This window comes from Microcaecilia unicolor, chromosome 1, assembly GCF_901765095.1.
Source record: "Microcaecilia unicolor chromosome 1, aMicUni1.1, whole genome shotgun sequence".
In the NCBI taxonomy this organism is placed as follows: Eukaryota; Metazoa; Chordata; class Amphibia; order Gymnophiona; family Siphonopidae; genus Microcaecilia; species Microcaecilia unicolor.
Genome location: NC_044031.1, coordinates 42,923,429 through 42,935,528, shown reverse-complemented (window position 1 = coordinate 42,935,528; position 12,100 = coordinate 42,923,429). Strand labels below are relative to the sequence as shown.

Sequence of the window (12,100 nt, the reverse complement as noted above, 5' to 3'; positions counted from 1 at the left end):
CATTAAAATAAGTAACATAATAGATAATAGTGAATATCAGAAAAAGACAGGTACAGCACTCATGGTGCAATAAACATCATCATGACACCACAATATCCCAGTGGGGAACTGTGGGGTAGAGAATGACACGGAAACAGAGCCCGCGTGGATCGGGACAAAGTTTGTCCCAATGTCATGTTCTACTTTGAACAGGACCGTTATTTATGTTTGAGTGATGCAGATATTTTGATTTTTTTGGAGAAACAAGCAAACATGCTGGCCACAACTACCAAAATTTGCATGGGGGATCCCGTACATTCCTACTACCAGCACATCTTCTAAGAAGACAAGTTGCTCATTTTTATTATTGTTTTCCATTTGTGATTTATAAACAGTTGCACAGCATATTCCTTTTTATACTTTAATAAAAAGATTTAAATATAAAATCATAAGTGTTCGAGGCTTCTGCAGATGAGGACAGAACCTGCAGGGATGAAGACACAACCCGCGGGGACAGGGTGTGGATGGGGACAAACTTTGTCCCCGTTTCAGTCTCTATTGTGGGAAAGTACTGAGCACCAACGTTATTTCAAAATTGAGAATTTAAATTTTGTTTGGTATATGTAATTAAATTTAGCAAAAAATGTATAAAGTTATACAACAGTCAAAATATATTTAAGCTCATCAAGATTACTTGAATATTTAAGGTTTATTAGCCCATTAGATATTGACTTCCAGAGCCTGTACGTCTAGCCCCATCTTTGGCCGTTTTCAAGTCCAATCTAAAAGCCCACCTCTTTGACGCTGCTTTTGACTACTGACCACTATTACTTGCCCTGTACCCCACCTCTTTATTTCCCTTACCTCTTAATTGTTCTGTTTACCTGTTTTACTTAGATTGTAAGCTCTTTGAGCAGGGACTGTCTTTTGAATAGAAGTGATAAGTAGTAGTAGTAGCAGTATTGTATACAAGCTCATGAGATTAGGAAGGACATAACTGTCGTCATGTATACTATACCATGTCAGCACTTCACTCAAAGGCATATCTATAACCTAGATGGTCACATTAATATGCAATACTAGAATTTACACATGTGCGCATTTATGCATGTAAATGCTAGTATGGTACCTAAACACTATTCTGCAAATGCCTGCTTAACTTAACTTATTTGGCGTTATTTAGGGAAAGCCAAAGAAGGACTCCAACAGTATTTAACACGGAGAGGAACTTAAGATAAGTCCTTTTAAACAGTTTTTGATTTTGATTTAGAGCACTTGTAGCAGCGAGCACATGTAGCTTTGAGCACTTTTTGCAGTGTGTGTTTGCAATAGCACTATAAAATAGTTACCTAAGGGATTGTCCGATGAGGAGACGCTATGCCACTAGGCTAAAAACAATTATTATTGAATGTGCCGGAAGTGGTGTCTTCTGAGGATTCCCAAACATATTCTAGAGTATATTCATGTTATTGAATCTTCAGATGTTTGGGCTTATGTTATTTTACAAGTACAGAGAACTAATAGAAAATATAGAAGAATTCCTATAGGTACATGGGGTGCATATCATCAGTTCTTTGTCTTTGGTTTGGTGTATTGACAAGTTGAATTTACCAAAGATTCCAATATTTAGGAGATTTTGAGTGGTTTCTGCTTAACTTACACAGCAATCACACTATGCAGAAACAAAGTCCTCATCGTTTACAGTGGCTGGTACACAGCTATGGAATGCACTCAAAGGTCACTTACGTTTATGTAATGTGTTTCAATTTAAGAAGCACCTTAACACAGCTTTTTGTGGAAGAATTCTATTGAGTAATTACTATACTGTCTATCTGATTTAATCTAATGGGTAATAATTGGATTGTTTTGTATTTTGTTATTATATATGTAACTTTGGAAACCACCTAGGTTTTAAGGTGGTATATAAGTTTTAAAATAAATAAAAATAGCATGTATATGTGAGGGGCAGAGTATGGGCAGGACATAGGTGGAGTTCCCACTTACACAAATATTTTATGCATGTCCCTGCCACACTTAGGTGCAAAAGCACTTTCACCAGCTCTGTCTGGAATGTGTGAATGCCTAAACATTAGGCGTGTTGATAGCTGGTCACATTATATAACAAAAAATAGGATCCTAGGTTATGTTCTAGAAAAGGTTCCTACTAAAAGCCCTCCCCCCACCCCCAGGCGCCTAATTGGAGATGCTCAGTTACAGAATTGCCCCCATGTTATTAATTTACTACATACCATGTAAGCCAGGGCAGAGTTCTGTTGCTGCATACTGGCCCACACAAGATCATTCTGTTCCGAGATACATTTCTGTTACACTCTGCTACATACCATGCGAGCTGGAGCCGAATTCTGCCGCTGCACCAATGCATCTTTCCCATCTCCAAGATGTCGCATACGGAGACAGAAACGAGAAGTTGGTCTTCTAGGAACCTTGAAGTGAAAGGCCTGGAAGACAGCAAAATGTGGCATTAAATCCAACTGATGCTGCTATGGGCAAATGAACATGGAATTGCCATTACCCAAAAATTGCAGCACAAGATCAACATCTGGCATTTTCAAAAGAAACACTTAAAAACCTGGAATGGTATGAACTTAAGGCTCTCCTAGTCTGCGCAATTTTGATTCCTGGCACAATGCTATAGACATTAACATAAGCATTGCCATACTGGGACAGACTGAAGATCAATCAGGTCCGATATCCTGTTTCCAACACTGGCCAATCCAGGTCACAAACATCTGACAAGATCCCAAAAAGAGTAAAACAGATTATGCTTCTTATCCTAGAAATAAGCAGTGGATCTTCCCAAGTCCATCTTAATAATGGCTTATGGACTTTAGAAAAGTATCCAAAACCTTTTTTAAACCCTGCTAAGCTAACTGCTTTTACCACATTCTCTGGCAACAAATTCCGGAGTTTAATTACACGTTGAGGTTTTCCCCTCACTTCAATTAAGAATTCTGCTAATATCTCAACCATTCAAATTTCAATATTTTGCCTTTGATATATTCACCGGGGGACTGTTCATGTATCCACCACCTTTTGTGAAGTAGCAGTAGAGCATAGAGAAGTTAAATATTATCTGCTAATTTTCTTTTTAGTTCCACTACATTAGTCAGGAACTTGCAGGTGTGCCCATCAGCCAGCAGGTAGAGACAGAACACAGAAGTGTGCCCTGCCCTATAAAAACAGGTGCGGCTCCAATACTTCAGTATTTTAACAAAGCAATGGAAACCTATGAATATCACAAATACTAGAATGTCTTCATTCCAGAAACTCACTAGTACTTTGTAACCAGAGAAAGAGCTTTAACAAGAAAAAGTGCTTAATTTGTGATGACTCAGACAAACCAGCAAAGAACTGCTTGAATCATGGACAGGCTTCTGGACTGATTTGGTGGGGCTAGAGAAAAGAAAATTAGCAAGATCTAATTTCTCCTTCCTAGCATTCCCCAGAAGTTGTGGATTGTAACATGGGCTTCTTGGCATTTAGCATGTGCTAAGCTTTAGTAAAAGGGCCCCTCAGTGAGCAAACCAGAACCAAAACACCACATATCCGAGTAATGCCAGTGTTGGCTCCTCCAGTACTCAATTGCATAATGTCCACCAAATTGCATCCCCCTTTCCTGCCTACTCTCCCAACCTACCTCACCCCCTCCTGCACAGCCATCCTACCTGCTCCCTTTATTTGTACTTCTATGCCTCATATAGATCCCATAGTTTTCCATACCAAGTTATCCCATGCGGATACTTTTTCCATCTTTTTCTTCAAATTTGTGTAGTATGTCCATTGATGGCAGCTGAACTCTCTTCTAGAATTTTATCAGATTGCCCCTAGCTTCAAGGGATAGTAAAGCCCACTCCCCAAACCCATCTTTTCCCTACTGTAACCCCCCCCCCTCCAAACACGTACATCCATATGTCCAACCATTGATCTGTTGGGCTGTTAAGCGCACCTTCCCAAAATAGAGCCTTCGGGCATATCCTCATATGAATTTCCACATGTACCACATCCTCTCCAGCATTTCCCTTCCCCCAATACCACTTTTCTATCTGGACCTGTGTTGCACATGTCCTATGAAGAGTCTTATACTCCATTTCCTGTAGTTGACCTGAGGTATGTATCCTATCCCATGTCTCCATTGACGGTTTCTTCCCCAAAATTCCCACCCTTTCATTAATGCTGTTTTGCTTCCTTCCAGCTCCAGGAGTTAGAATACCATATTATTTCTAACGAAAAAACTATTAGAAACAGTGAGTTTTCTGAAGTTGGGGGGGGGGGGGGGGGGGTCTATTAATGGAACCACAAAAAAATGGGCTCCAACTCAACAATTCTCTGTGCATTCATACATCGGTGGAGTAAAAGACCTCAGATCTGTAATGCAGTCAAACCTCTTGTTTGTTATGAGGAAAAAGCTGTCTCATCAGATTCAAATTTCAAATCATTGGCCAAAACCTCCACCATAGTTTATGTATACATCTTCATCCTATGATCAAAATTCACTGTATATTGAACCTTCATATTATAATCAAAATTCTTCACAGATTTTATCACACCCATCCTTTACAGACTAAGGTAAAGGGAAGCTTCAGATGGTTTTTAAGAGGACATGTTTGCTGACTAATTTCTCAACCGCAACAGGCACCTCACTGTAATAGATTGGAGGGATCCTAATCAGTTCATACAGGACATTAGATAGGCAAAACCTGCTTCTAGATGGGCTCCAGGACCTGACTAATTCTGTACAATTTCTTGCTGAATCCACTGAAGACCAGGTCTAGTGATGTAAGAGCAACAAACAGAAGTCTGAAGCACCAATGCCACATCATCAAATCTCTATTTAAAGGCCACTTTCACCCTCATTATTAAATTTTGGGTTTTTGCCAGGTTCTTCGGGCCTGGATTGGCCGCTGTCGGAGACAGAGTGCTGGGCTTGATGGACCTTTGGTCTTTTCCCAGCGTGGCGGTGCTTATGTACTTATGGACCTTGTGGTCATGGAGGTCCTCACATGCCATGTCCTCTTCCACAGAAATCATGGTCTCTGTAACTGCTATCAGTGTCCACTTTTGGCTGAAAAAACTTATCCAGAATTAAAAAGGTCCCAGGATCTGCAGGAGTGGCTTCATTTGGGGGGGGGGGGGGGGGGGGGGGAGCGGGAGAGAATTACTGACTGTGTTCTGAGTCTGCTGTAAGTTCTCTGTCTGTTCTAATTTGCCTTATAGCTCCCAGGACCCACAGTATGTTGTGATGGTGCAGCACTTCCCTACTTGGGTAAGCTGGACTGACATGCTTCTCTGTGCACCGAAAGGGCTTATTCCTCCAGCAGCAGCAGCACTAGTGGGACTGGGTGTGTCATGGCCATGCTGGCTGAGGGAATTGAGTACTGTTCAAATTGTGGGCAATGTCATGCCGTGTCTGGCCAGTGTACTTCTGATGATTCTCTGCATCATTGGCAGCACTCCCTGATCTCAGGGACTCTTTTGGCAGGCACTGTTTCTCTGACCTCTGGCTGTGACTTGGCTGTGAGGATTTGTTGATGGGTGCAACCTGCGATGGAGGGCAGAGTCTAAAAACATGGTAATGATGATGTAGTGTGATGCCTGAGCTCCCTCGGAATGCTTGTTCCAGAGATGGCTGAGCCCCTTTGAGAGAATCCCCTTTTTCCCTGGATTGTTCTTCATTTTCCATTTGGCTTATTTGCTCTAGGCAGACCCCCCTCAGGCACCACCTTCTCTTGAGATGTTGACTTCTAAATGTTCCAGGCTGGAACACACAGATTCCAGGAATTTTTGAGTCCTTGTGTTCATTGGATCCCTCTGAGCAGGCATATATCCTTGATTCAAGGTCCTCATCCTAGAGGTTCCCTTAGAGGAAGGTAAATTACCACCGTGGGGGCGGTGTTGGACTACTTCTCTCTCCCTCCTCCAGATTTCAACCCCTTCTTCCACCTCAATCTCACTGTTTTTCCTCCTTTGAAGTCCACTCTATCCGCCTTTTCTCTCCTCTGCCTCTTTGAATAGCGGTCATTTATCGTCCCCCTGATAAGTCCCTTTCATCCTTTCTCAGTGACTGACGCCTGGCTTGCCTTCTTCCATGATCCTTCCTCCCCCTCTCTCATCCTTGGTGACTTTAATATTCCTGTTAACGATCCTTCCAACTCTTATATTTCCAAGTTACTCGCTTTAACATCCTCCTTTAATCTCCAACTATGCTCCACCTCCCCCACTCATCAAAATGGTCACTGTCTTGATCTCATCTTCTCCTCCAACTGTTCACATTCTAGTTTCCTTGCCTCTGATCTTCCCTCCTCTGATCACCATCTTATAACTTTCACACTTAAATCTCCTCCCTCCCAGTCCCCTCCTATCCTATCTAATTTATCTAGGAATCTTCACGATATTGACCCTTCATCTCTATCCTCCCATGTTTCAAACCTCCTCTCTACTGTGGCACCATCCACGTCTGTCAACGAGGCTGTTTCTTCTTAAAACAATATTCTATCCTCTGCCTTAGACACTCTTGCACCTTTGATGACCCGCCCTGTAAGGCGTACAAAACCCCAACCTTGGTTGACTTCTAATATCCGCTACCTACATTCCTGTACCCGCTCCGCCGAACGCCTCTGGCGGAAATCTCGGGCCCTTGCTGATTTCTTACACTTTAAGTTCATGCTGACCTCCTTCCAATCTGCTCTTTTACGTGCCAAACAGGATTATTATATCCAACTGACCAACTCTCTTGGCTCTAATCCTCGACTTCTCTTCACCACATTGAACTCTCTCCTCAAGGTGCCCCCTCCCCCAACTCCCCCTTCATTATCTCCTCAGACCCTTGCTGAATTCTTTCACAACAAGGTTCAAAAGATAAACCTTGCTTTCTCTACCTCACCACCTCTCCCTCCACTAGTCCGTTCCCCTCTCTCTCCTTCCCCTCATTCCCTTTCCTCCTTTCCTGAAGTTACTATTGAGGAAACTACACTTCTCCTTTCTTCCTCAAAATGTACCACCTGTTCCTCTGATCCCATTCCCACCCACCTTCTTAATGCCATCTCTCCTGCTCTTATTCCTTTTATCTGTCACATTCTCAACCTCTCACTTTCCACTGCGACTGTCCCTGCTGCCTTTAAACATGCTGTGGTCACACCTCTCCTTAAGAAGCCTTCACTCGACCCTACTTGTCCCTCTAATTACTGACCCATCTCCCTCCTTCCTTTTCTCTCCAAATTACTTGAGCGTGCTGTCCACCGCCACTGCCTTGATTTTCTCTCCTCACATGCTATTCTTGACCCACTACAATCTGGTTTTCGCCCTCTCCACTCAACCGAAACTGCGCTTACTAAAGTCTCCAATGACCTATTACTGGCTAAATCCAGAGATCAATATTCCATCCTCATTCTTCTTGATCTTTCCGCTGCTTTTGACACTGTCGATCACAGCATACTTCTCGATACCCTGTCCTCACTTGGATTCCAGGGCTCTGTCCTTTCTTGGTTCTCTTCCTACCTCTCCCTCCGCACCTTTAGTGTTCACTCTGGTGGATCCTCTTCTACTTCTATCCCTCTGCCTGTCGGTGTACCTCAGGGTTCTGTTCTTGGTCCCCTCCTCTTTTCTATCTACACTTCTTCCCTTGGTTCATTAATCTCATCCCATGGCTTTTCCTACCATCTCTATGCTGATGACTCCCAAATCTAACCCTGATATCTCACCTTGCATCCAAACCAAAGTTTCAGCATGCTTGTCTGACATTGCTGTCTGGATGTCTCAACGCCACCTGAAATTAAATATGACCAAAACCGAGCTTCTCATTTTCCCCCCCAAACCCACCTCCCCGCTCCCCCCGTTTTCTATTTCTGCTGATGGCTCTCTCATTCTCCCTGTCTCCTCAGCTTTAAACCTTGGGGTCATCTTTGACTCTTCTCTCTCCTTCTCTGCTCATATCCAGCAGATTGCAAAGACCTGTCGTTTCTTTCTTTACAACATCCGTAAAATCCGCCCCTTTCTTTCCGAGCACTCTACCAAAACCCTCATCCGCACCCTTGTCACCTCTCGTTTAGACTAATGCAATCTGCTTCTTGCTGGCCTCCCACTTAGTCACCTCTCCCCTCTCCAGTCGGTTCAAAACTCTGCTGCCCGTCTCGTCTTCCGCCAGGGTCGCTTTACTCATACTACCCCTCTCCTCAAGACCCTTCACTGGCTCCCTATCCGTTTTCGCATCCTGTTCAAACTTCTTCTACTAACCTATAAATGTACTCACTCTGCTGCTCCCCTGTATCTCTCCACACTCGTCCTTCCCTACACCCCTTCCCGTGTACTCCACTCCATGGATAAATCCTTCTTATCTGTTCCCTTCTCCACTACTGCCAACTCCAGACTTCGCGCCTTCTGTTTCGCTGCACCCTACGCCAGGAATAAACTTCCTGAGCCCCTATGTCTTGCCCCATCCTTGGCCACCTTTAAATCTAGACTGAAAGCCCACCTCTTTAACATTGCTTTTGACTCGTAACCACTTGTAACCACTCGCCTCCACCTACCCTCCTCTCTTCCTTCCTGTTCACATTAATTGATTTGATTTGCTTACTTTATTTTTTGTCCATTAGATTGTAAGCTCTTTGAGCAGGGACTGTCTTTCTTCTATGTTTGTGCAGCGCTGCGTATGCCTTGTAGTGCTATAAAAATGCTAAATAGTAGTAATAGTAGTAGAAGGTAATGATTCCTTCGTGTGTAGACCCTTTTTCATAAGGAAGAGCTGCCTGTGCTGATCTTGAAGTTCCTGGAAGCACTGCACCTTTCTTCTCCTGCAGAAAAATGCTTAAGTGCTGAAGTTACACACTGTCATTATAGGGCAGGGCACATTTCTATGTTTTCTATCCCCGCCTGTGTCCACTGACCTGCAACAGCTTGAAACTTCGGGAGCGATCTGGGGGGTGCTAAATAGTATTTGTGCTGTGTGCCTATGGAGAGTAGTTAGTTGTGGTAGGCCAGTTGCAGGGGTGGACAGATATTTATGAGCACAAGGGCTATTTGCAGGATGGTGGGAAAGTTGCAGGAGGTGGAAGAGTAGAAAATGAATGAGGCAGTTTTGAAAGGATGAGTTCACTAACCACTGTTTCACTGCATATAAAACATTTCTCTGCTACAGAAACTAGAAATCCTTCTTCCATAAAAATGCATTGGCCAATTTTTTTTGGGAGGGGGCTTATTTTTTCACAAGCCCTCCCCCCATCTATTAGGCCCATTTTCAAACTCAATGTGTCTTTATACTGGTTTTTCCCACATACCAAGTTTCATCCCACTCTGTTCAATTTTCAGAGAGTTATTTTGCTTCCTGAACAAACAGACACCACCTTTTGTACAATTCCCCCCAACTTCCATTAGGCTGAAAAGACGACGGTATATTGTGAGAAAAAGGATTTCAATAATCAGAAATTTAAAAAAAAAAAAAAAGGGTGGGGAATTCGCTCTGTTTTCTCTCCGGTACCAAAGTATAAAATGCCCTGGTGCAAGCACCTTTTGGAAGATGATTGGCCAGAAGTTTTCCAGTATGAACTGCTTGGGGTGGCTCCTCTAGGCTTCCATTGCCCCTGAACACCCCCCCCCCCCCCTTACCAAAAGATTTTATAAAAGCATTTTTTGCAGGGCCCTAGAAGTCAAGCTATCCAAGTGGCTGCAGCTTGGCCATCAGCATGTGGACTGGACCAACAAATACTCTGACCTCACACCAAATGCCCATTCTTCTTCCTACGGATTTTCCGTTTCTGAAAAGAATCCTGTGAAGAGAAGAGGCCAATCAATCATGGAGAGAGTTGGCTTTCTGTACCTTATCTTCATGACATGGTTTGTGCCACCAAGCTCTGTGGATGAGCTGTTGGGCCAACTAAACATTCTTAAGAGATTCAAGTATAACCCTTCATCAAGTCATCTACCAGAACCTCATTCACAAAGCTCCTTTGAGGATTCATAATGCAACATCTAACTACATTTCATTCTAAAAAGGTATTTTACACTGGAGTTTGGTTTGAGCTTCTTGAGAGAAAAGGCTGTAAAACATACATTCTCCTTGTTTTCCTCCATGTCACTTGTCTGAAAGGCATCAAAATCCTGTGAATCTGAACTGGTCCGCTTCAGAGCCGGACTGCAACCAAGAAGCTTTTGCTGTAATAGTAAAAAGGTGAATCTTTGTCAGTTTCACATTAGTACATGTGACAACAGCTTAAACCTACAGAAATATAGAAAATTGAAGGCAGGATTATTCTAGTTTAGAGCCTTCTTGGGCTAACCCTAGTCCTAAGGAATTAGGAGTATGGATAAGAGCCCATGCCTCTAGAAGCTGGTTAGGGTACTGAAGTAGAACAGAGCCAGCACCTGACATTTGTATATGTTCGTACGCTGAGGAACTTTCAGTGAGAATACTGATCTGACAACTAAACTCAAGCCTGTCCACAATTTGGCACAACAGTGTCAGAATGAAAAAAGTGAAATGGGAAATCATGCTATATTAGGCCAGTTTCCAATTTTTCCTCTATGTACATGCAGGACACTTCTCTTATTGTACCATCTCAATATTTTTGGGTCAACCAACCTAAGTAATCAATTCTTACCTCGGTTGTCCAATTAAAAATTCTTAGCTCATAATAGGTACAAGTAAAATACCCCCCCCCCCCCAGAAAAGTGTGTACTGCAAAATCCAGGAACATTAATGTAGCTTACCACCAGCTCAAATTCTGCATTCATGTTATGTTTTGGGTTTAATGAAAACACAAAAGCAGATCAGAGCTCCTCAACCCATACATAGTCTTTAATCACTGGTCTCACATGGAAATGTAGCAATATATTTCTAATTTTTATAACAAACAGTTCAGTAGCCCAACATTAAGAAACATGAATATCTAAAGTCAATTCTGGAAAATCAAGCAGCTCGAAAATACTCTTTATATTCCAGGACCTAACAAATACTGTGTTTGGTAAAAAAATATCAGGCATAAAACCACTCATCTAGATATTCTATTTATACAATAGAGAGACTTCAAAATATTTTCAAAAATGGAATGCCATGGTAAAAAGTCTACCCTCAGCTTCCTGAGAATGGTATCACAAAGGTTAGTCACCAGTGACACTGAGAGTCACTCACTATTAAAATCTCTTTTAAGATAGAAGTTTGAATTGAATGTTGAGATGGGCAAAATATTGGTTGAGCTTGGGCTCGGGTTCCAGTAGCCCACCCCATTCCACTGTGCAGCCTGACTTAGGAAAAGTTTACTGGGCTGGCACAGTACTCAGATCAATCAAACCCAGGACTTACCGGCAAAGATTTTATTCTTCTTATTGGCAACTTAGTGCTGAAAAAAAGAAGCAACAATTAATCACCAACAGACCTGGGATAAAAACTTTTTCTCTAGAGTGCAGAAGTTTGTACTTCTTGCTAATACTCACCTAATAACTTTCCCAGATTCAAGAACAGCCTTCTCAAAACTGAAAAAGAACACGACAGAGAAAAGCTAAAGTTGGTCAATCATCTCCAAGAAGTGTGCAGCCGCAAGGCAGTACAAGCCGATAAATTGAAAGAGTAATACAAAGCATAGGGTACCAGAGCATGGATTACCAGTTACAGGAAAAGCAACCAGAATGGGATTAATGCAGACCATTAGCATATGAACTTCCCTGTTACTACCCTGTTTTTACTTCATTTAGCTGACAATTTCTGCTTGTACATATTTTCTCATAAAGTTGTTTGCACTATTGCTAACCCTCAGGAGCTACAGCATTACATCTCCCACTGTGGTTTATTTTTTTTCTTCATACCACTTATGATATGGTACCTAGATTTCCTCTAGGAAGTAGGAGCTGTCTCTTCCATTTGCTTCCCTCTTCTTCTGAAGGGGTCCGAAGGAAGGATACAAGGACCCAGATTCTTCTGGGCACTGGACCTGAGGGGCCACATCGACCAGTTGTAAAGATGCCCCCCCCCCCCCACACAAACACACACAACAGGAGGGGGTGATAATCTTCCCAACCTGGCATCCCAGGACCCCAAACTTCTGGTCAGCATCACTAATTTATTAAGCTGGAATATTCACCTGAGATGGCACAACCAAACTGATAACAGTGCACA

The 12,100-nt window shown here is 42.7% G+C and overlaps 1 protein-coding gene across 1 annotated transcript in view; it reads right to left on the bottom strand.

Moving 5' to 3' along the window:
- CDC25A (cell division cycle 25A) overlaps positions 1-12,100 on the bottom strand; it is a 161,997-nt gene that overhangs the window by 116,993 nt on the left and 32,904 nt on the right. The window contains exons 4-7 of the mRNA XM_030196572.1: positions 11,422-11,460; positions 11,291-11,327; positions 10,042-10,143; positions 2,322-2,438 (exon numbers count right to left, since the gene is read on the bottom strand). Of these exons, the coding sequence (XP_030052432.1) occupies positions 2,322-2,438; positions 10,042-10,143; positions 11,291-11,327; positions 11,422-11,460 (295 nt within the window). The remainder of the gene's footprint in view (positions 1-2,321; positions 2,439-10,041; positions 10,144-11,290; positions 11,328-11,421; positions 11,461-12,100) is intronic.